Consider the following 26,024-nt stretch of genomic DNA (forward strand, 5'->3'; position numbering starts at 1 on the left):
TTCGTGTATAGATATACGATGAAAGGATAAAGGATAAAGTTTCTGATGTGAATCAATCCGCTTGATATGCGCCACCACGTCCACTTCAAAAGGCTCGGTTAGCACCGGGGTGGACTCGAACCTCCGATCGATCGAGCGGGCAGCGGAACCTCCTACCGATTGCGCTCTGCACGCCATATGGATATAAGATATGACTGCAAAAGTATAAGGAGACAGTGAGTTGACGCATCAAGTAGAGGAGTAGATGATCACAAAGGCAGCATTCCGATGGGTGCGTTGCGATCGCCAGGTTAAACACAAAAATATTTTTTATTCAATTTTTGTATTTATTTGATGCTTCAATATGTACCATTGAGGAATTTTTATTACACGGTGTATAACGAAAGCTTTATTTGAGCGTTTACTATCTGCACATTACAAATATGCTTATTAGATCGAGAATAGTTTTCAGATTTGTTTATTTCGTAGTTGTCTTCCACGGATTTAAAATTCCGTTTCTTGGAGCCACGCTAACAGCTGCTGTTGAACTTATAACAGGTTCTACAAGCTTCAGTTTTACCAGAAAGAATTGACGATACTCCTTCATGGATACTATTATTATAATCGGTACAGAAAGAGGAAATGTAGCCATCAGAACACCAATAATGAATGTCATTACAATTGGGCTAGTAATTCCAGCGAAGAACAACAAGTACATCGTTCCTAACGGTACGTGCATGAGTAACGTTGGACAGGCTGTCTAAATAAAAAATAATAATAAAATAATAGTAAAAAAAATGACGCTAAAAGAGCTTTGTTTTTAACAAGAATAGCTATTGCAACAAATTTACCTGTACCGTTAACAATTTCAACATTTGACGATGTATTTTCTTCGTCTGCAAACTGAGCGCGTTCATCTTTAGACAAGTGTGGATTTTCATAGCACAATAGGGATTCACTTGAGCTAAGGACAGCAACAAAACCAAGGATTCAATTAGTAAGGTGGTTTTGAACGGATCCACTCTATCCTGAAAATATTTTCATTTGTATCAGCTGAAAAGCTACAAAGTATGTTCCGTAGAGGGGTTGTCATACAATCTTGCAAAGGTAGCAGTAGGTTACTGGTGTCTTACTGATTCCGAGCGATTATTCTAATCCATAAAATTTCTATTGTTATTTCTAGTTTGTTTCATTAGAGTCATTCTCTACATATTTTTTCTGTGTATCTAAGAATTTTTTTCTGGCAAAAGTTTTGGGAAAACTGCTCGAAAGTGCACGGAACAACTTCCACATATTTTAGACGCGTTCACACTATGGAAACCCTTCTTGCCCAAGTGGTTACCAATATCTTAAGCACTCTATTAGTATGTGTTTTATGGTAAAAATTGTGCTTTGTTAATTAAAAGTGATCTCCTTTGTTCAAGAGCACGTCACACCTCATCTACCTTTCTTCTTCCCAGTTTGATTCTCCCCTCATTTTATCTTTTCGTTTTCTTCGTTTCTACTGTAGTTCTACCGCAACTACTGGACTTTTGCAAGAGCGTCTGTGAATGTGTATTTCAACTCGGTACCAACCAGAAAAAGAAATGAACGTACCCGATTAGATATACCTATGTAGGAGGTCATGGCAATAGACGAACTTTTATTCGGCCATATTTCCTCAGTGACACTGAGGTACTCATCGCTAGGCCATAAACAGAAATAGATCATTGCCATCCAGTTCGCCACACACAAAAAATTAATGACAACGCATACGGATCGGAGTACGTACGGTGGATGGTGAAGCAGATGACTTCTGAAACAGTCTGAAGAATTATTTACAGCAAATTCCAGAAACTATTTGCTTTTCAGTAGCACCACGTACTTGCACAGTTGTATATATTGGTACAAAAAATTAGTTGTGGCAAACATTATTGTCGATATTGTTGTTAAACAAAAGAAAGTCATGAAAATCATTCCATTAGGCCAACGACGAAGTGGTCCAGTGCAAAGAAATATGAATGTAAATTCACGGGTAAGTGCCATCTGAAAGTCATTGTTTTTCTTTATGTTTAGTACAGAACCAAGTTTGTTAATGGCTCTTTGCTTTCAGAAAAGCGAAAGTTTAAATTGGACTATCGAGTTTATTTCAGTTAAAGTTTTGGTGCAGTCGTCTTTTTTCAGACCCTAGAAAGTCAAGGATTTGCAATCTACTCTCCTAGACGTTTCATTAGAAAACAAGCATTCAACAAGAGAGTAAAGTAAGAACTGGGTCAGAAAATTACAAAACCGTTATACTCGTAAGACCGAAATGTGGGCAGCTTGCCGCTTTCGGAGATGCACTCTTCATTTCCGCTCATTTTTGGAGTTTTGGATATTATACGATCCAGTCGAGATATCCTACGCCAAGTGGATGATCGTTATGATTTCCTATGCGATGAGCACCAAGTTGAGTGGAACATCTTGACTTTACCACAAAATTTAAATGTTTTTTATACGAATACAAAATTGAGGTCCTGCTTCTCCATCATAGTGTTGTTCTCCAAATCCTGACGAATGGTTAGAAAAACCATACGCAAAGTTATGCGATCTCCTCTAGTACTTCGTATCTCCACAGAGTTCAGCCAGATACGGTTCAGGAACCTTATCAACGTCACTCGCGAAACTTGAGAATATTTTGGATGACGATGGCAGGGGAACGAAACGATTGGAAGAGTTGCTGGGATTCGCACGTTTGGTGAAGACGGGGCATCTAAGTATCTAAGTAAGTATTTAATGAGCTATTCCACTTTTTATTCCACTACTTCTACGTAGTCCACGCGTTGCCCGCGCCGTTGTGAAGTCTGCTGGCAGAAACACACTTCGTTACGGTTCCATAGTAATTTTCTATAGTTCTATAGTGTTCTATAGTTCTTCAGTTCTATAGTGGGATAGTGTGAGATTTTCCTTAAAAAGTGCTACTTAGGACAATAATGACTCATTTATTTACTTTTTATGCCAAAAAGGATTGGCGGGGACAAATACAAAACAAACACGACAAATATCCAGCGAAAGGAGAAAAAAGGGAATAAAACGAGCATAGAGCAGTTTCGTGTCCTACACCGGTTTAGGTGATTTAGCACTCAAACAGAACCATTTTAAAAACATTTTTAACAGGTAAAGTTACATATTGAATGAGAGTGGCACTTCCATCTACTAACATTATGCAAATCCCCAGTTAACATTTCTATCACCTTTAACTCTTTATCAATGAACACAAGCTGACTTTAAAAAAAATTCAGTAATTCTCACGATAAGCACTCTGAATCTAAGCGATGTTCCTAGCCAATTAGAAAAAGGATTTTGGAGATTTTAAAAAAGGAAAAGAATTAAGCTTGCAAACATTCGGGAGCGAGGGCACAAGTTGGAATGCAGCATATTTTCGTCTGGGATAGTTCCAGGGGACATTTGTTAAAGGCATCACCCCACGAATCTGGGGTGGTACGGATTTTAGATGGAGAGTTCCTATACGGGGTCGTAGATTATGGAGAGGAAGGTAATTCCTTCCGTTTCTTCCTAATTGCCGTAAAAAACGGCCCGGAAGATGCGGCGCGTGCACAAGGCTGGCGTGCTCCAATCGAACTTGTTGAGGAAAATAGCGCGCCGGAATGCTCGAAGGCGTATCTTCCGGGCCGTTTTTTACGGCAGTTAGGAAGAAATGGACGGAATCACCTCCCCCCATAATCGGCTCCGATCCGTATACGAATACTCCACCTGAAAACCGTACCACCTCAGATTCGTGGGGTGATGCCTTTAAATTACAAAAAATTACAAATGTTCCGTCACGAAAAAACACACACAAATATTTCAAAACATCACAAATTTTCGTATATCTCCACAATATACATTATAAAAAGACTTCTTTGATTCTTTACGCGCTATTAGTGGCTTTCACATAGCTTAGCTAAAAACAAACTGAAAACAACACTTACCGGTGAGACAAGCAGGAAACATGTGGAAAAGATGAGATCTTGAAGAGCAGTGAATAAGAAGAAAATTTTATGAGAACTCATACTCCTTGATGAACAACTGAAGAACACATAGACAAGCAGAAAATTTGCCAGGATCGACAGAGAACTAATAGCGGCAGTAACTGCATAATAGGCTGATTCTTCCATTTCTGCAACGAGCATCGCTTAGAACAGCTGAAACATTCCTGAATTGGCTCACAAGAGCTCCACTATTCGTGTACGTGTGTGTGTGAGAGAGCGAAACAAAGCCGAAACATTCCTCTTTTAGAGAAAAGAGTGACCGCTTAACCACGCCCACAACAGAAATTTAATGCTACAATCAAACACATAAATGTACAGGCATAAGCCTTTTTTCTCCTCGTCGTCGTTTGCTGCCTGTTCTCATTTAAAAAAAAAGATCAAAGAATAAAACATGAGATCCGGTTCAAATCTAAGATGAAGATAAGAAAGAGGATGATTGCGAGGATGATCAGGATGATCGCTCTGCTAAAAATAGTTGAGTTCCTAAGGTTTAAACGGTACATAGTTGTTCTTTTTTTCTCTCTTTCTCATTTTTTTTTTTTGATAAATTTAGGAAAGGGGAAAATGGCTTTTAATAAATCCATGGGAGCACGTTCACTTCAATTCGGCAGTCATATTGGATTTATGAACGCGTATGCAGCCTGTGGGTATGACTTTCGAGACGGAGCCGATGTACCAAGTCAGCATTTTTATCCATGAAGATAGCCAGCAATTCCGGAGGAGTGAAACACCCCACTGAAAGAAAACCCAACGGGTTCGAATTGTCTAGCGCTTGCTCGTAGTCGCTTCTTACCTCTTACCACCTGCACTAAATCCTCCGGACTGATTCTTGAATAATTCTATAGCTCCTAAATTATGGATATTAGTTTCGAATTCTTGTTCATTAGAAAATCCCCTAGAGAAAACAGGGCACTTGGTTCGTTTTATGATCCAAATCTCACGATATTATGATTAATAAATTCATTCATGGTGTCCGAGTGAATGAAAAAAGTCAAAAGAATTACTATTGGAGGATATGAGACCTCAGAATTCGAGAACAACTAAACTATCACACGGATGGTAGGACTAGCGATTATGGATTGAGGTTGAGTGTAGCTCTGCACATCTAGTAATGGAGTTTAAGGGCATCACCCCACGAATCTGAGGTGGCACGGATTTCAGGTGGAGTATTCGTATACGGGATCGTAGATTATGGAGGTAGGAGTGATGCCGTCCATTTCTTCCTAATTACGGTAAAAAAAGGCCCGGCAGATACGGCGCCGCATAAGGCTGGCGCGCTCCAGTCGAACTCCCTGCAGAAAATAGTGCGTCAGAGCGCTCGAAGCCGTATCTTCGGGCCGTTTTTTACGGGAATTAGGAAGAAATGGACGGAATCACCCTCCTCTCCATAATCTACGATCCCATATACGAATACTCCACCTAAAATCCGTACCCCTTCGCATTCGTGGAGTGATGCCTTTAAGAATTACTTTCGTTTGAAACTTGTAGATGGTGACTGGCGGACTCGAACCACCGATCGATCGTGCGGGCAGCGGAACCTCTTCCTGACTGTGCTACAGCCGCCACATGGATATAAGATATGACTTCAAAAGTATGAGGAGACAACGAGTGGAAGCATCAGGTAGAGGAATAGATGATCACACAGGCAGTATTGCGGCGGGTGCGTTGCGGTCGCCAGGTTGAACACAAAAATATATTTTATTTAATTTTTGTATTTATTTGATGCTTCAATGTGTACCATTGTAGAATTTTTATTACACGGTGTATAACGATAGCTTTATTTGAGCGTTTACTATCTACACATTACAAGTATGCTTATTAGATCGAGAGTAGTTTTCAGATTTGTTTATTTCGTAGTTGTTTTCCACGGATTTAAAATTGCGTTTCTTGAAGCGAAGCTAACAGCTGCTGTTGAACTTATAACAGGTTCTACAAGCTTCAGTTTTACCAGAAAGAATTGACGATACTCCTTCATGGATACTATTATTATGATTGGTACAGAGAGAGGAAATGTAGCCATCAGAACACCAATAATGAATGACATTACAATTGGGCTAGTAATTCCAGCGAAGAGCAACAAGTACATCGTTCCTAACGGTAGGTGCATGAGTAACGTTGGACATGCTGTCTAAATTTAAAAAAAAAATAAGATAATGACGTTGGAATGGACATAATTTTCCACAAGAATAGCGATTGTAATAAATTTACCTGCACCGTTAACAATTTAAGCATTTGACGATGTATTTTCTTCGTCTGCAAACTAAGTGCGTTCATCTTTAGACAAGTGTGGATTTTCATAGCACAATAGGGATTCACTTGAGCTAAGGACAGCAGCAAAACCAAGGATTCAATTAGTAAGGCGGTTTTGAACGGATCCACTCTATCCTGAAAATATTTTCATTTGAATCAGCTGAAAAGCTACAAAGTATGTTCCGTAGAAGGGTTGTCATACAATCTTGCAAAAGTAGCAGTAGGTTACTGGTGTCTTACTGATTCCGAGCGATTGTTCAGATCCAGAATGCTCCTATTTATTATTTGTACTTTCTTTCATTGCAGTCATTCTCTACATATTTTTTCTGTGTATCTAAGAATTTTTTTTCTGGCAAAAGTTTTGGGAAAACTGCTCGAAAGTGCACGGAACAACTTCCACATATTTTAGACGCGTTCACAATATGGAAACCCTTCTTGCCCCAGTGATTACCAATATCTTAAGCACTCTATTAGTATGTGTTTTATGGTAAAAATTGTGCTTTGTTAATTAAAAGTGATCTTCTTTGTTCAAGAGCACGTCACACCTCATCTACCTTTCTTCTTCCCAGTTTGATTTTCCCCTCATTTTATCTTTTCGTTTTCTTCGTTTCTACTGTAGCTCTACCGCACTTTGACGCAACTACTGGACTTTTGCGAGAACGTCTGTGAATGTGTATTTCAACTCGGTACCAACCAGAAAAAGAAATGAACGTACCCGATTAGATATACCTATGTAGGAGGTCATGGCAATAGACGAACTTTTATTCGGCCATATTTCATCAATGACACTGAGGTACTCATCGCTAGGCCATAAACAGAAATAGATCATTGCCATCCAGTTCGCCACACACAAAAAATTAATGACAACGCATACGGATCGGAGTACGTACGGTGGATGGTGAAGCAGATGACTTCTGAAACAGTCTGAAGAATTATTTACAGCAAATTTCAGAAACTATTTGCTTTTCGGTAGCACCACGTACTTGCACAGTTGTATATATTGGTACAAAAAATTAGTTGTGGCAAACATTATTGTCGATATTGTTGTTAAACAAAAGAAAGTCATGAAAATCATTCCATTAGGCCAACGACGAAGTGGTCCAGTGCAAAGAAATATGAATGTAAATTCACGGGTAAGTGCCATCTGAAAGTCATTGTTTTTTTTGTTTACGTTTAGTACAGAAACAAGTTTGTTAATGGCACTTTGCCTTCAGAGGTGCGAAAGTTTAAATTGGACTATCGAGTTTATTTCAGTTAAAGTTTTGGTGCAGTCGTCTTTTTTCAGACCCTAGAAAGTCAACGATTTGCAATCTACTCTCCTAGACGTTTCATTAGAAAACAAGCATTCAACAAGAGAGTAAAGTAAGAACTGGGTCAGAAAATTACAAAACCGTTATACTCGCAAGACCGAAATGTGGGCAGCTTGCCGCTTTCGGAGATGCACTCTTCATTTCCGCTCATTTTTGGAGTTTTGGATATTGTGCGATCCAGTCGAGATATCCTACGCCAAATGGGTGATCGTTATGATTTCCTATGCGATGAGCACCAAGTTGAGTGGAACATCTTGAGTTTACTACAAAATATAAATGTTCTCTCATCCGAATACAAAAGAGAGGTCCTGCTTTTCCGTTATGTTGTTTTCCACATCCTGACAAGTGATTAGAAAAACTTCACGCAGAGTTATACAAGTACCCGCTCCTCCGCTAGTACTTCGTATCTCCACAGAGTTCAGCCAGATATGGTTCCAGAACCTTGTCAACGTCACTCGCGAAACTTGAGAACATCTTGGATGACGATAGCGAGGGAACGAAACGATTGGAAACGATGCTGGGGTTCGCACGTTCGGTGAAGACAAGCCACCTAAGTATCAAAGTAAGTATTTAATGAGCTATTCCATTTTCTTTCCACTACTTCTACGTAGTCCACGCGCTGCCCTCGTCGTTGTGAAGTCTGCTGGCAGAAAAACACTTCGTTAAGGTTCCATATTAAGCTTCTGTAGTTCTTCAGTTCTATGGTGGGATAGTAAAAGATTTTCCTTAAAATATGCTACTTAGGACAATAATGACTCAGTTTTTTAATTTTTTTTATGCCAAAAAGTAGCGGCAGGGACAAACACAACAAATATCCAGCGAAAGGACAAAAAAAAGGAATAAAACTAGCATAGATCAATTCCGTGTTCTACACCGGTCTAGGTGATTTAGTACTCCAATAGAACCATTTAAAAAAAACTTTAACCGGTAAAGTTACGTATTGAATGAGAGTGGCACTTCCATCTACTAACATTATGCAAATCCCCTGTTAACATTTCTATCAGCTTTAACTCTTTATCAATGAACACAAGCTGACTTTAAAAAAATTCAGTAATTCTCACGATCAGCACTCTGGATCTAAGCGATGTTCCCAGCCAATTAGAAAAAGGATTTTGAAAAAGGAAAAGAATTAAGCTTGCAAACATTCGGGAGCGAGGGCACAAGTTGGAATGCAGCATATTTTCGTCTGGGATAGTTCCAGGGGACATTTGTTAAAGGCATCACCCCACGAATCTGGGGTGGTACGGATTTTAGATGGAGAGTTCCTATACGGGGTCGTAGATTATGGAGAGGAAGGTAATTCCTTCCGTTTCTTCCTAATTGCCGTAAAAAACGGCCCGGAAGATGCGGCGCGTACACAAGGCTGGCGTGCTCCAATCGAACTTGTTGAGGAAAATAGCGCGCCAGAACGCCTGAAGCCGTATCTTCCGGGCCGTTTTTTACGACAGTTAGAAAGAATGGACGGGATCATCCCCCTCTCCATAGTTTCCCAATACGTATACGAATACTCCACCTGAAAACCGTACCACCTCAGATTCGTGGAGTGATGCCTTTAAATTACAAAACCATGTTCCGTTACGAAAAAAAAACAAAACACACATACACAAACACAAATACTTCAAAACATCACAAATTTTCGTATATCTCCACAATATACATTATAAAAAGGCGTCTTTGATTGTACACGCGCTATTAGTGGCTTTCACATAGCTTAGCTAAAAACAAACTGAAAACAACACTTACCGGTGAGACAAGCAGGAAACACGTGGAAAAGATGAGATCTTGAAGAGCAGTGAATAAGAAGAAGATTTTATGAGAACTCATACTCCTTGATGAACAACTGAAGAACACATAGACAAGCAGAAAATTTGCCAGGACCGACAGAGAACTAATAGCGGCAGTAACTGCATAGTAGGCTGATTCTTCCATTTCTGTAACGAGCATCGCTTAGAACAGTTGAAGCATTCCTGAACTGGCTCATAAGAGATCCGATATTCGTGTACGTGTGTGTGAGAGCGAGATAAAGCCGAAACGTTCCTCTTTAAGAGAAAAGAGTGACCGCTAAACCACGCCCACAACAGAAATTGTATGCTACAATCAAACACATAGAAATACAAGCATAAGCCCTGTTTCTCCTCGTCGTCGTTTGCTGCCTGTTCTCATTCTTTTGAAAAAAAAAGATCAAAGAATAAAACATGAGATCCGGTTCAAATCTAAGATGAAGATAAGAAAGAGGATGATTGCGAGGATGATCAGGATGACCGTTCCGCTAAAAATAGTTGAGTTTCTAAGGGTTAAACGGTTCATGCTTGACCTTTTTTCTTCTTTCTTTCTCCTTTTTTTCATAAATTTAAAAAAGAAAAAATTGGCTGCTAATAAGTCCATGGGAGCACCTTCACTTCAATTCGACAGTCATATTGGATTTATGAACGCGTATGCAGCCCGTGGGTATGACGGGTTGGGGCGGAGCCGATGTAACAAGTCAGCATTTTTATCCATGAAGATAGCTAGCGATTCCGGAGGAGTGAAACACCCCCTCCCCCCCCCTAAAAGAAAACCCAACGGGTTCGAATTGTCGACCGCTTGCTCGCACTCCCGCTTCTTACCTCCTGCAATAAATCCACCGGGCTGATTTTTGAATAATTCTATAGTTCCTAAATTATGAACATTAGTTTCGAATTTTTGTTCATTAGAAAATCCGCTAGAGAAAACAGGGCACGTGGTTCGTTTTATGATCTAAATCTCACGATATTATGATTAAGAAATTCATGTTATCCGAGTGAATGTATTCTTCGGAAAAGTCAGAAGAATTTTTATTGGAGGATATGAAATCTCAGAAGTCGAGAAGAACTAACCTATCACACGGATGGTAAGACTAGAGATTATGGATTGAGGTTGAGTGTAGCTCCGCACATCTAGTGATGGAGTTCAAAGACATCACCCTACGAATCTGAGGTGGCACGGATTTAAGGTGGAGAGCTCCTATACGGGATCGAGGATTATGGAGAGAAGGGTGACTCCGTCCATTTCTTCCTAATTGCCGTAAAAAACGGCCCGGAAGATACGGCTTCGAGCGTTCCGGTGAGCCGGAAGATACGGCTTCGAACGTTCCGGTGAGCTATTTCCTACAACATGTTCGATTCGAGCGTGCCAGCCTCGTGCACGCACCGCATGTTCCGGACCGTTATAAAAAAGTTATAAATGCTTCAAAGTTATTTTTAAAAAAAACCCTCAAAACTTATTTGTACCCCTAATAAAAGTAGTAAGTACAGTAATTGAGGAAATTTAAGTGTCATACATCCACAACAATCGAATCATCGAGTTTTTTTTCCGCTTCTGTTAGTATGGGTTGCCTGAGTACAATCGAAATCCAGAAGTTCTACAGTGTGAAATTGCAATATTCCTACTGTAGTAGCACATAGGCACCTTATTTCTCTCCTTCTTTCTTTAAACCGAGTGCTGCGATTATGAAAAAAAAACTTTTTTTCTTCTTCTTTTAATTCCATAAAGAGATAGAAGAGTATGTATTCTCTGCAACAGTACGTCTAACAGAATTCCAAGAGACTTCTGGAAATTTGCTGGATGTTTTTCTTCATTTTTCCATTATCATGTTTTTTTTCTTCATTTTCAAATGCATAATCGTTTGATATGTTCCAATACATTTTTTCCTTACGCGAAACAGGTGCACATTTGTCGTTTCAATTTACTTTCAATTGAGTGTTTGTAAAATTTTAGGAGTAACAGAGAGACATATGAAATTCACTTCATTTTGGTTGTTTCAGTTAAAGTTCACAGACGAAAAGACTTTTAAGTGTGAGACTTTTACGGTAATTCGTTCGAAATGAACATCTGCTGTTGGCGGGACCTTTACCGATTACTACTGCACTATTTCTTCTAATTCTAACATATCAACGGGTGCTACGGTAAGTGCAGTAGCAGCCGAACAACGATCAACGCGATATCTTACATTTGTTTTTGAAGGCAGCATACTATGAATCTGACGGAGTAAAAGTATTTTTCACTAGTAGAGTAGTAAGAGGTTTTTTTTTGAAAATTCTGAACCACCCTCTTACATTTGGGCTCTGTCTAAAAAGGAAAGTAGGTATCACGTGCATTTATTTAAATCTAGATGCTTTGATCAATGATGCTAAAAGGCAGGATACTAGGAATTTGGGGCGGGTGTAGTGTAGCGATTAGAAGTCCCGCTTCTTGTACGATCGATCGAAGGTTCGATTCCGCCCTAGTGCTCACCAAGTCTTTCATCGCTCCGGGGTCGATAAACTGGTACCAGACTTGTCTGAGAGGATAAAAACACTGACTTGACACATCGGCTTGACACCGCAAGTCATTGTATAGGCCAGATACACGTTAGTAAACCTCAAACGATTCTGAACTGAAATGAACCTGGTGACACATCCCGAGCGGATTGTTTACCGCCAGGCAATTTCCACACTTTACTACGAATCTGATGCGATTAAGGAATCCGCGAGAAAGCTAGAGATGGGATTGTGGATTGTGGGATCCGGGACGGTTCCGCTCATCTCTCCTTAGTCGTCGTAAAGAAGAAGAAGTTAAAAAGAAACCATCTTCCACGACGATTTCAGTTGCAACGCGCAACCGTTGTGCACGCGACGCATCCGCGAGCGAGCGGTTGAAGAACAGTAATTTCTTCTCAGCACCCTATTGAAGTGTTACTAACGAACAGACTGATGAGAGAACCGCAACGTGTGCGTAGAAGAATGTACTAATGTACCACGTAGAAATTAAAGAGTACAAGACGGTTCACGATTTTTCAAAAAAAAAAAAAACTCTTACCTTTGTTTTTTTCTTCATGTCAAAATTATACGTCTTTTTGCTTCGTAAATTCCTTACTTTTATAAACATTTATTCAATAAAAAGTGCATAAGTCGGCCGCTAAGAGCCAAATCCGCTTCACTTGCTTCCAGAGTGATCAATAAGAATTTCAAACAAGCGCCACTTTCCGTGTATTTCTGCCAAAGAATCATTTTAGAATTGTATGTTCTCTAACAAAGTTTGTTTCGCTCTTTTTCTTTGGAAATATTTATGGGAAATTTCATCAATCTCTACCCTTGGATTTTTTGCTAATTGCGTCAATTCTAAATTTGGAGAGTATTCAAACTTCATTTCACATACGTGTATCCGTCAAATACAGCTGTATGTTGTTGGATACAGTGCCAGTTTTTAAATTTTTGATATCCAAAGTTTTTAAAATGTCAGATGAGGTTCTTTCCTTCTAGCAGTTAACATGGAATGACGTAATAACAGAAAATTACGTGAACATCAACATCATCATAGTAAAAAATATAAGCGTCCTACGTTAGAACATGTGACCTTCTAACTACTGTTGAACGAGCTGTCCGCATTCATCCAAACTGCATTCAGTTTTTCAAGACAGAATATGGCAAATATTATTAGGATAACCAACAGAGAAGTAGATCTGAGAAGAAGGAAGAAGTAAGAAGGCACGCATAAGGATGGAACGCTACGAATCCAGTAGTCTCGGCCATGAAATGCTTCATAACGTTTCATTTATCTTTGACAAAACCCCTGGAACTATTCAACGCTGTTGGTGCACGAGCAAACTCGTTGATTCCAATTCCATAACTGATGCCGTTCGAGCCTTCTCACTGTTTTCTGGAAATTTATACATCCCCCACCCATCCACCCACAAACAAACACGCATGAAACAGAATCAGCCCATTATCATACAATTATACCGCCACATAGCATGATTGCGGGGAACGGTAAAGAGGGTACCGGCGGAGTCTCCGTGAGTACCTTCGAGACATTACGTGTCCAGTGGATAGGCCGAAGGATACACGGACATCTCTCGATGAGGTCACGCTACAGTCGAAGACGCAGACAACCATCTTAGGCGCTGTCACTGTTCCGGGCATAGAGACGCAAAGAACTACAGTTATAAAAAAAATATGTAAAGAAGAATTGTGTTACTTGTAGGAATTACCGAATAAATTGTAGCTAAAGGTACATGTCCTTTTGAGGGGTGTTATAATAAGAGAACGTGAGCGAGATCTGTTCAGATATTACCTTCAGTAAGGTAATAGCGCCCCGCCCCCGCCTTCGATTCCGCCGAATGGGTTTTCGACGAATAGTAGACGGGAGGGGGGCAAGGGCTGCGCATTGCAACAGAAGCCGTTGTAAGAAACAGCGTTATGGGGTTGTCCGTTTACGCTGATACAGGAAGAGATGAACGGAATCACCCTCTTTCGCACAATCTACCCCTCGTACTGGAATTACCTGCCTGAAACCCGTACCTCCCCAGATTCGTGGGGTGATGCCTTTGAATCTTGGAGTGAAAAGGGAAACATTTTGGAGAGAGTCACCTATGAAGCAGCGAAAAAAGTCCACTTTCGGTACCACTGTAATAACCCAAACCTTATCGAGTGTGCTGTATAGATCTGGCACAAGTCGACTCCGGATACGGTAACCTTTCTCAATGAGAATATCAGAAAAAATAAAATATCAGAAAATATAAAATTTATTAGTTGAGATTCTGTTTGTAGAACATATAACGTATTCAGATCAAAACAATACAATACAATTCCAAAGTAGCATATAATAAAGGAATGGAACATGTTCAAAATTGTATACGAGTTGTGTTTCCGTCCTCTATATGAATTGTAGACAAATTAGTAGTTGATTTTTCCAAACCAAACAATCGTAGGAAAAATCTTCGATAGTCTCTCATAAATAGAACAATTATTATCGGGAAACAAGCATTATAGGATGCTAGGAATATGCCAATCATATAGCTTATTGGTGGTATACTTGAGATACCAGCAAAAAGTAGAATAGTAGTACCAAATAGAGGAACGTGTAGAAAAATTGCTGGACATAAGGACTGAAATTCTGGCCTCAATAAAAGCACTAAGGCTCAATTTTTTCTGTGTAGAATGAGAAAAAAAAACGAATAAAAAGACATTTAGTGGCCACAGGTAGTCGCTTCCTAAGAGAAAATCTTTATTTTAACACAATGGATGGTCCCACTATACATTCGGCAATATCGTTCTCTTTGGGTAGCAAAGGTGACATTCCATCCGTGCGTGAAATAACAGTCACCTTGGAGGAAAGGGGTGCCATTTTTAGAGACACAGGCAGCAAACGAAAAAAAAGGAGACGTTTGTGAAAGTTCTGGACAAAATCTGTAAGAGTTCCCAGGTCATCCTTATGCACCCGAGGACATTCTAACGCAGGATCATCTTGTTAGGTGACATGGCGTAAATAATTTGCTTCTCCTTTCTTTGCTTACTGCTAGTAGCTCCGCGATCTGAGTAGGAGAGCTGCCCAAATGCTTTCTGTAAGGTTATGAGGGTTTTGATAGTGTTAGGTCACCTACGCCTATGGCCCTTACAGGCACACAATTCGATGGGCCCAGACGCTACTCTTTACAAAATTGAAAAATGTAATCATTTAATTGAAATCAACAAACCTCAGCCACCAACATCATGAACATCTGTTGATGAAGTCTTTTTAGGTTTGAACTCATGGCACACTGTTTGAGACAGATATGAGTGTTTATAGCACAGTACAGACCCACGTTTACTATGACAAATGCCACCACCAGACATTCTATGAATAAGGCTACATCGAGTGTTGAAGCCGTCTAAAACAAGACATTCATATACGGGTATATAAGCTAATTGAAATAGAACCAAAGTTTAACACCTACTCTTAAAGAGAATCCGAATAATGCCACATCATCTACGTTTCGATTGTAACGCGAAAGAATAAAAGGTCTGATCAAATCTCTGTATGCCTCAGTTGGTGAACTACTGTACCATATTGCGAACATCCAATTGACGACGATAGCAACGTTGACTAAGGATAACAAAAATATCCACTTTGACGAACTATAGATATACATTAAGTGGGGCCTAAATAGAGTCCTTATTGATGTTGGATCGTGTCAATTTGTGATGTTTGAGAAAAGCCCACGAACATGAGTTTTGTACATCGCTCACTTCATGATGTGATCGGCTCATGACCTGGCATATGTACATGCTTTTGCATCAGAAACAATAGAGAGAAAAAAAAACCCATGGTAAGGTCAAAACATAAGCAGCTCGAGGTGATCCCGTAAAACTAGCGGCTGCAATCGTGACGGGACCCTCATTTATCTGCGGTCTGATTGCAGCGCGCGGCTTTTCCGCTCTCAAAGCTGCGGCTCTCAGGCATCAGGCCGTTTTGAGCCGACCACATCACACTAGTTTACGGCAGCTCGTAATAATTTTTGTACCGTTGACGGAGATTGGTCGCACCCAGTACAAACATTTTATTAGGTTGTTGCAAAAATAATGCTGGTTTTCAAACATTCACTTCGAAACGCTATAACACGCCTCAAAATCGACTTTGTCGATCGAAAAAAGAACAATTACAGTCCACGCATCTTTGATAACGAGACACAGAGTTGGTTATTCCCACTGCATAAAAGTCCGAGCTTTTGGAATCTACGAACTTCCGCAAGTCGTTTTCGGCATCATGTTGGTTTTGCAAGATCTTACCACTTAGACAGCTGTCCAGATGTTTGAAAAAGTGATAGTCAGTTGACGAAAGTTGTAGCGAATATGGTGGGTGAGGCAGAGCCTCCTAGGCTAAATCGTCTAACTTCAGTAGGGTCACCTTCGAAATGGTGGCCGAGCATTGTCGTGTAGGAGAATCAAGCCTTTTCTTTTCACCAACGCCGGACGAAGAAGTTGGGGTTTCCGGTGCAATTCTTCCAGTTCTTTGCAGTACTTCTCTGCGGTCATAGTCTTGCCGGGTTTCATGAAGCTGTATTGGACTACAATTGTAGCACATTCACACAGTCAGTCCTTTTGGTTGCATTTTCGACTTTGGAAAGTGCTTGGGAGTTTCATCCTTGTCCATCATTGAGCGGGACGCTTCCTACTGTCGTAAAGGATCCACTTTTCATCGTACATCCACTTTTTTTTCCAAATGGCGAACGACTGTTGAATGGTCAACGACTAGTTCTTGGGCAACCTCTCATGTTTTTTCAAGCGGATCATCTACGATGATTCCCTTCAGGTGATCGTCAACTTTAGAAGGGTGGCTGCAACGTTGCTTAAGTTCGAGCCTCATATTGCCACAACGAAACCTTTGGAGCCGACGCCGTACCGTTGATTCGTTGTTATCAATGCTCTCACTCCTAAGAGCATTGATATCCCGCAGACCTGCCCAGCTTGGACTCACCTTACCAATAACAACCACAACGATATGCGCTACAAAATGCGGCTACGGCTTCCAATGTTAAGGATGAGTGTAACCGGAAAACATTTGTCGTGAAGATAAGGCAATAAGAAACGGGCATTATTTTTGCATCAACCTGATATATCCAATGTCTATACAAGATTTCAAAATAAAGCGATTCTAGCTTGGTCTTTGCAGGGAATACTTTGTTTTTTTGTTCTAATCAAGTTTCCCGCAACAGTTCCCGACTAGTTTTCAAAGAGATCACCAGTTAAAGGATTAGCCAACCGCACAGGAGGCTTATTTCTATGCTCCAAGAAAAAATGCTGATGGAGAATGCAGAATACGTTTGTGAAGCAAATTTTTAAAAGTTAGAACTTACTTGCAAACTTGGAGGTATTGAAGCAGAAAACTGTTTATAACATACACAACGGAAATCATAAACGTAACATTCCATATCATTAAAAGCACAAAAGCACAATCCATATGCTCTCCAGGTCCTATAGCGATGAAACCGTATCCATACTCGATCGTAAATGGCCTCTAAATATTGCCGAAAAATCTACTTTTTCTAAGACTTTTGTGTAAAATTAATAAACTTACAGGTACAATAATGGCAATACAAATAGCTGATACGAGATCATGAACGATAGCAAATAAGAAAAACATTTTATAAATTGCTATTGCTTTCAGGTGAACTTTGAACAAGAGAAGAAGAAATAAAGTATTGATTGCGATTGCAAATCCACAAATGCATTCCACGACTATGAAATAGCTTCTTTCCATCATCAGTTCGTGATCCGAGCCCATCGGGAATCTTTTGTTTTTAGTCGAGTCGAAACTAAAGTTCTCTCGAAGACACCTGTCCAGTAACTTTAACGACGAGTATTCGATGTACGGAACACCTTCATCAGGTGACATTAATTCTGTATAATTTGATCTCGGAGCGAATAACAGTATAAGCGGTAATTCTACAAACAACACTAAATAGACAAATCTCAATTCATCGCGACTGAATTCTCTTCTCTATCTATCGCTCAAATGAGATGATCAAAGCGAAAACCCTATTCATATTAGAAAAAGAAAACCTCTTAACACTGGTTGAATTCATATCCTTCACTTCAAATGAATTTTACCGCTTCATTTTTTCATTTACCGCTCAGAATACATCTATTTTCCAGGACAGAACGTTAAACGTTCTTTAACTTCCTTGTTATGTACAATAGTGAAAATTCTGGCCGCTAAAAAATATACGAAATTACACTGTAACTGATCAGTTCTAGAGTTAAAGATGGAATAAAAATACTAAAATAAAAATACACAGAATAACTCTATTAGTGCTACTTTTCATTAGCTTTCAACGCAAATATATTGACAGCTTTGCTTAAGGCGAATGTGCGAATTTTCGGGGAACAAATATGATGAATTAATATAAAAACGTATATAGGCGAACAAAGATGAAGTTAACATGTGTCATAGTTGGAAATATTAATCTTAAGATTTAAAATTAGAGCAGACACTAAAAAATTTGAAATTCTATAGCAACAGAAAACAGTTTCGTCAATTTTTAACTAAGTAGGGAAGTGAATGGAATTTCCTAAAATTTGTAAAATGTCTACTTTAGGTATCTATTGCTCTTCACGTTATACAAAATCGAATTGCTATTAATTTTCTTGCATTACTATCAAATTTATTACTAGTTCCTGGTCAAAGCGTAATACACACGTATATATGCTTATAATAATATATAATAAGGTATACTATTATATAAACGTGTGATGATCTGACAAAATCTAAAATTTCTACTAATGACAATGTTACGATGTATTTATCGAGATCAGGTTACTATGGAAATGTTGATTATCTTCTTCAAAGTATACTTATATTTATCAGAAGAATTGTATGTACAATACTAATCAAAAGATAGTCAAGGATGAAATCAACGGTTGCTTCACTAAGCGATCATCGATCACGTTCACATTGTTTTGAATTCAGATAAACTTCCCTCTTTCTCATCTGGAGATAAAACCACCTCATCAAAAAGGGTGGTTAGTTCTGGAAGTGTGTGTAGCATGAAAAAATGATGTCTTTTTACTTCCTAACAAAATCCATGTGCTAATCATTCGCCCTCGAGAACAGCGTTAAGAAACGCTTAGAATTGATCATTTCCATTCCGAACCTATCAGAATGTACGACTTTCGATGTATCTCGGCACAAAAAGATATGGCCGGGTGAAAACGAACAACTGAATGAAGCATGGTGTAGTTGCAACGGCCGTCTGCGAGCGGACACGCTGCAGCAACGCGTTTTTCGACCGCTCGCATATGGCCTGCGAGCGGTTTGCTTGGCAATTTGCCAAATATTGACAGCGACGTTACCCGGGTCAATACTGACCGCAATTTTTTGTCTGTTTTCATTCTTTTTGCTTTATTTTTCGATTGTTTAGCCTTTTATGTTTCTTTCTTCGTTTTTTCTTATATTTGCTGTACTTTCCTTTTGTTATATAGATCTACCCTGTATCTCCTTTTGAAATTTGGTCCAAAACTGTGTTTGTTTCTATGTTCTATTTCTAATATTCTTTTTCTGTTTATTCGCTAATCTATCCTCCCTTACAAACAAAAAGAAGAACATTAACATGAAAATAAATTCGAGGGTCAAAAACAATACAATAAGTTAAGATCAATACAGATACAATACATGTCTATCAACAAAAGCACATAGTGCAAACATAAGAAAAATACAAAAAAAAGAAACATAAAAGACGAAAAAACCAAAAAGGAAAGCAAAAAGAATGAAAACAAACAAAAAATTGCGGCCAGTATCGTGACAATTTCGCCAAGTGACGTCACTCGGCGAAATCTGGCAATTTGCCAAGCAGACCGCCCACAGGGCGTTTGCCTGCGATCGAAAATCGCCTTGTTCCAGCGCTTGTACAACTAATCCTGCTTTATTCAGCCGTTTTGACCCTACCATATAACCAAGCGTACTTTTTCATCATAAGACGATTCAACTTCTATTTCCTTTCATAGCCCCACGTCAGGAATCCTGAAACCTTCGCGTCTTCACCGAGTTCGTCGAGCAAGGTACTTCTCCGTAATCCACACGTCGTACATTAAAACTGTCACCTGATCTCGGATGGATTACGATAAGACGAGAGATCACCTTGTGCTGGTTTCGTCAAGGAGAGTGATTTTTCCGCAATCCACACAAAACACGCTATTACTAACCTCTAAGTAGGACTGGATTACAGTAAACGGAGTCCTCAGAGTTCATTCTAGCATTTGAATTTTCATGAGAAAGAAAGATAGTTGAGTGGTCTTTTTTTTAAAATAAACGCTCCCGAGGAAATACTTTGCCGGCAGATACGCAGCGTGCGCCATTTCTCGTACACGAGACATGATGTTAGGTGCCTCGTAAGGGGGTTCGGTGCGACTAGGAGGCTTCCAGACTATTTTCTGGATAAAAGACACAAGGTTTCTGGCAGAGCAATCTGTTTGGAATGTACCTACTCGTTTTGAAGGCATCACTCCATTCGGGGTCGTAGATTATTGAGAGAAGAATGATTCTGTCTATTTCTTCCTAATTGTTGTAAAAAACGGCCAGAAAGGTACGGCGTTCATTTCAGCGCTATTTTCTACAACGAGTTCGACTGGAGCGCGCCAACCTTGTGCATGCGCCGCATTTTCCAGGCCGTTTTTTTTACGGCGATTAGAAATGGACGGAGTCACCATCCTCTCCATAATCTACGAGCTCGTACAGGAACTCTCCACATGAAATCCGCACCAACCCAGATTCGTGAGGTGATGTCTTTAATTTTAAGAGGACAGTTCGAGATTTTTTGAAAAAACCTTACTTCTGCATTTCTATTGGAAAGTTGTACATCATCGTTTTCAACTTTCCAAATTCCTTTCTTATATAAATATTTATTCAGTTATTAAGATAAATATCAGCCACTAACGGCCAAATTCGCTTCGCGCCTGCTTCCAGAGTGATGAATAAGAATTTCAAGCAAGCACCATTTTCCGTGTACATATTTCTGCCAAAGAATTATTTTAGAATTGTGTATTTTCTAACAAAGTTTATTTCGCTCTTTTTTTCGAAAATATTTATGGAAAAGCTCATCAATGTCGTACATTCCTTGCTAATTGCGTCAATACTAAATTTAGAGAGTGTTCAAACTTAATTTCATATTTATATATTCATCAAATACAATTGTAACATGGATACAGTATCAGTTTCTGAGTTTTTGATGTTCAAAGTTTTTAAACTATCAGATAAGGTTCTTTCCTTCTAGCAAAATATAAGCGTCCTACGTTAGAACATGTGACCTTCTAACTACTGTTGAACGAGCTGTTCGCATTCATCGGAATTGTATTCAGTTTTTCAAGACAAAATCTGGCTAATATTATTGGGATAACCAACAGAGAATTAGATCTGAAAAGAAGGGAGAAGTAAGAAGGCACGCATAACGGTGGAACGCTACGAATCCAGTAGTCTCGGCCATGAAATGCGTCATAACGTTTCATTTACAATTGACAAAACCCTTGGAACTACCGCACGCTGTTGATGCACGAGCAAGCTGACTGAATCCAATTCTTGTAGCGTTGACACACCAGCCTGCTGCCGTTCCACCCTTCTCGCTACTTTCTGGAATTTCAACGCACCCACCCACATCAACACACACGCATAGAAACAGAATTAGCACGTTATTATACAGCATGGAGATTTTGCTGGAACTTTATTTTTAGCCTGACTTTTCGACAGTTTTTTATTTTTCAAAGCCCTGAAAATGATTCAAGGTTTTCAACACAATGCACATCTCATCAAATTCCATTCTCCTTCGCTGCGAAGCTTCGAAACCTTTTCAACTACACTACTCAATAGCCAAAAACATTCAGACAAACTGACCAGCAGTTCCTCACCGACGAACGGAGCTGAATCCCCCATTCTTATACATTTTATCCACGGGGAATGAGATCTGCATGTTATGCAATGCACTTAAGTATTGAAACCACTGTAAAAGTTCTTGAAGGGAATCGTGAAACGTTGAAGATGACGGGGAAGCGAAAGTAATCCATCTTTCGTACGACTGTATAAATCCAATTTAAATTCATAGCAAGTATATTTATTTCCTTTTATTTGAATTTCTATCAACCGTGTTCTAGGGATCTTTTGATTTTGCATCATTTTTCTTCCATGGCTGACGTCAACACGTCGGGAACTCGTGAACGGAATGGAAATTCTTACACACGTCGACAACGGATACGGTAACTTTTCTCCATGAAAATATCAGCTTTATTAGTTAAAATGTTGTTTGTAGAAGATATAACCTGTTCGGATCACAACACTACAATAAAATTCCAAATTAGCTTACAATAAAGGAATGGAACACGATCAAAATTGTATATGAGCTGTATTTCCATCCTCTATATGAATTATAGACAAATTAGTAGTTGGTTTTTCCAAACCAAATAATCGTAGAAAAAATATTCGAAAGTCTTTCATAAATGCACCAATTATTATCGGGAAACAAATATTATAGAAAGCTAACAATATGCCAAATATATAGCTTATTAGTGGTAGACTTGAGATACCAGCAAAAAGTAGAATAGCAGTACCAAATAGAGGAACGTGTAGAAAAATTGCTGGACATACGGACTGAAATTCTTGCTTCACTTCAAAAACAGTTGAGGACCAGTTTTTTTTTCTGTACAGAATAAAAAAAAAAACAAATAAAGAAACCATTTAGAAGGCACCGTTGTTAGTTGGTTAGTTGTTCCCTAAGAGAAAATCACTATTTTAACACTATGCATGGTCTTACCACACTTGGACAATACCGTTCTCTTTGCGCGTATAACGATGGTAATTAAAAATTATATTACAGATAACAGTGACAGCTGAGGGAAGCAAATACCGTTTTTAAATTCGTAGACAACTGGAGAAAACGTTCGGAACCCTTTATGAAGCTTCTAGGCAAATCTGTAGGAGTTCCCCAATCTTCTTTATGCATCCTAAGATATTCGAACACAGGAATATCGTGTTAAAGGCAGCATACCATGGATCTGACGTGGTGAGGAAATCCGCGGGAAAAGCTAAAGATGAGGTTGTGGATTGCGTTGTAAGGGGTAGTTCCGCTCAGTTCCTCTCCCTTAGTAAGAAACGACGTATGAACCACTTTGGTTATTACAAGACACGGTCCTCTACGCGCACGCACCGGTCCCTTACCAGCCCATTCGTTGGTTTCACTTGATTAGGCCGGAGAAGACATCACCGATTTCCCCGCGGATTCCTTCACCACGTTAGATTAGTGATATGTTATACGTCGTATCGATTTTAATAAGCTGTACACGAGGTTGTTAAATAAATTTATTGGCTTAGCTAATAAACTAAAATGAACCGCAAGGGCGAATGTCATTCGATAACCCGGGAATTCGCGCCATATCTTGAATGGTTCTTCCGATCCGAATGTGACATTCGAACCATTTGCCCTCGTCATCGATCAGTCAATGGTCCATGCTAGGCGTCTCCGATCTAAGGTGAGCATTCAGTGTAGTCGCTAAATTGGTGATTGAAAAAGTAAGCATGGAGTTTATCAGTTAAGTTGTGAAGAGGTTGGTCGTTTAAGTTGTAGATTGAATCGCCCTTCAGGCTTTTCAGTCTCTGAAGAAGGCGATATTGTCGAAACGTTAGCCAATAAATTTATTTAACAACCTCGCATACAGCTTATCAAAATCGACACGACATTCAACTATGCTGAGGTTCATTGAAAGTCGAACTTTTCAACGTGATATGTTAGCTTCTCCTTCCTTTCCTTATTGCTCGTAGCTCTGGAATCTGAGTAGAGAAGCTGTCCGAATGCTTTCTATAGAATGATGAGGAAATTGAGAGTATAGGCCACTCTCTTTTACACGCGCTTACGAACGCGATGGCGCCGAAACGCTACCTTTTAACAAGTGCACTACTTTTAACAACACTTTTAACAGTGCCAATTTCAGCTAGAACTTAAGCAAATCAAAAAAAAACTTATGCAATCATTTCAATGAAATCAACAAACCTCAGCAACCAACATCATGAACATCTGTTGATGAAGTCTTTTCAAATTTGGGCTCATAGCACACTGTTTGAGACAAATATGAGTGTTTCTAGCACAGTACATACCTATGTTTACTATGACAAATACCACCACAAGACATTCTATGAATAAGGCTACATCGAGTGTCGAAACAGTCTGAAATAAGACATTCATATATGGATATACGAGCTGATTGAGATAAAGCAAACGTTTAACACTTACATTCAAAGAGAACCCGAAAAATGACACATCAGTCACGTTTCGATCGTAACGCAAAAGAATAAAAGGTCTGATCAAATCTTTGTATGCCTCAGTTGGTGAACTACTGTACCATATTGCGAACATCCAATTGACGACGATAGCAACGTTGACTAAGGATAACAAAAAGATCCACTTGGTCGAACTATAGATATACATTAGGTGGGGCCTAAATAGAGTCCCGATTGATGTTCGGCCGTGTCAATTTGCGACGCTTAAACAAAGCGGACGAATGTGAGTTTTGAACTCCGCTCACTTCATGGTGTGATTGCCTCAGGACTTGGCATATGTGCATTCATTTGCATCAGAAACACTAGGGAGAAAGGAGCCAATAGTAAGGTCAAAACGTAATCAGCTCGAGGTGGTCCCGTGGAGCTAGCGGCTGCAATCGTGATGGGACCCTCACTCATCTGCTATCTAATTGGAGCGCGCGCCTTTTCCGCAGCAAAAACTCTGACTCTTCCGTGCCACGCATCATTTTTGGTGCCTATGGAAGACTTCAAAAATAAATAAAAAAAGACTTTAGCTTGACCTTTTGTGAATACCTCCAATACCCTGAATAGCTTTTTTTTGTTATGTTCAAGTTTTCCACAACGGTACCCGACTGCTTTCACAAAGATCACCAGTTAAAGAATTACCCAACCGCGCTGAATGCTATTTCTATACTCGAAAAAGCGAAATGTCAAGTGTGGTTGATTATAACTGTTGCAACTTCACAGCAAAAAAAATTAAATGATATAGAAAAATAATATAATGACACATCAAAAAAATTAAATAATGTAGAAAAATAATATAATGATGAAAATAAAGTAGTAAACTAACATAGGTATAAATACAATAATAAATTACAAAGGTATCACACATTAGTACTGTCTAAATTTCACCCATGGATAAAATGCAGGTGGAAAACACGCAGAGGACGTTTGTGAGTGCAGTTAATAGTCAGAACTTACTTGCAAACTTGGACGTATTGAAGCAAAAAACTGTTAACAACAAACACGACCGAAATCATAAACGTAACATTCCATATCATTAAAAGCACAAAAGCACAACCCATATGCTCGCCAGGTCCAATAGCGATGAAACCGTATCCATACTCGATCGTAAACGGTCTCTAAATGTTGCCGGAAGATCAACTTTTTCTAAGAATTCTGTGTAAAATTAATAAACTTACAGGTACAATAATGGCAATACAAATAGCTGATACGATATCATGAACGATAGCAAATAAGAAAAACATTTTATAAATTGCTATTGTTCTCAGGTGAACTTTGAACAAGAGAAGAAGAAATAAAGTATTGATTGCGATTGCGAATCCACAAATGCATTCCACCACTATGAAATAGCTTCTTTCCATCATCAGTTCGTGATCCGAGCCCATCGGAAAGTTGCTAGTCGACTGGAAATTGGAATTCTGTCGAAGGCGGCAATCAAGTAACTTTAACGACGAGTATTCGATTTCACCCTATTCATATTACGAAAAGAAAAATTCGTAACACTGACTGAATTCATACACAACATTTAATTGAACTTATTTCGAATATACGCTTTTAACCGCATTATAGGGAAGATTCATAACATTTTACCTAGCGCTTTGTCCTTTGAATTATTTATTTATTTATTTAATAATTACAAACACATGTTAGGACTATTTGAACTAATGTTATGAACATTTCTGAAATATTATCAGCCAAAAACTTTGCTATATGCACACAACACCTATTAGAATCCAGTTTTACAGATAAGTGACACAAACCTAACAACCGTAACGTTTCTTTAATATAAAAATTCTGAAAAAAAGCGATTTTTCAACATTCTGACGAGTCTTTTTCATACTGTTTCTCCTTCCTGGGCAAAAAGTAAAGAATTCTCTGACTTCCACACTATGTACTACAGTGAAAATTCTAACCGCAGGAG

General features: G+C 39.1%; 1 protein-coding gene across 5 annotated transcripts; it reads right to left on the minus strand.

Moving 5' to 3' along the window:
* Positions 1-528: 528 nt before the first annotated feature.
* Positions 529-25,347, minus strand: RB195_016705 (uncharacterized protein; the record flags this gene model as incomplete). 5 transcript variants are annotated; one of them, XM_064183358.1, is made up of 14 exons in its annotated part: positions 5,836-6,117; positions 6,198-6,374; positions 6,955-7,153; positions 7,223-7,383; positions 15,021-15,194; positions 15,261-15,441; positions 16,211-16,360; positions 17,160-17,320; positions 17,381-17,748; positions 23,721-23,772; positions 23,832-24,005; positions 24,072-24,174; positions 25,061-25,221; positions 25,282-25,347. In XM_064183358.1, 14 exons carry the CDS (start codon positions 25,345-25,347, stop codon positions 5,836-5,838), a joined length of 2,409 nt encoding a protein of 802 aa, XP_064039241.1. The 5 variants fall into 5 exon arrangements, with proteins under 5 accessions (XP_064039238.1, XP_064039239.1, XP_064039240.1 ...); XM_064183359.1 differs by lacking the exons at positions 5,836-6,117; positions 6,198-6,374; positions 15,021-15,194; ... (7 more) ...; positions 25,061-25,221; positions 25,282-25,347 and adding exons at positions 529-540; positions 659-739; positions 831-1,007 and having other exon boundaries at positions 7,223-7,269; XM_064183360.1 differs by lacking the exons at positions 5,836-6,117; positions 6,198-6,374; positions 6,955-7,153; ... (9 more) ...; positions 25,061-25,221; positions 25,282-25,347 and adding exons at positions 529-540; positions 659-739; positions 831-1,007; positions 1,576-1,774; positions 1,844-1,890.
* Positions 25,348-26,024: the final 677 nt, after the last annotated feature.

Source organism: Necator americanus, chromosome II, assembly GCF_031761385.1.
Source record: "Necator americanus strain Aroian chromosome II, whole genome shotgun sequence".
In the NCBI taxonomy this organism is placed as follows: Eukaryota; Metazoa; Nematoda; class Chromadorea; order Rhabditida; family Ancylostomatidae; genus Necator; species Necator americanus.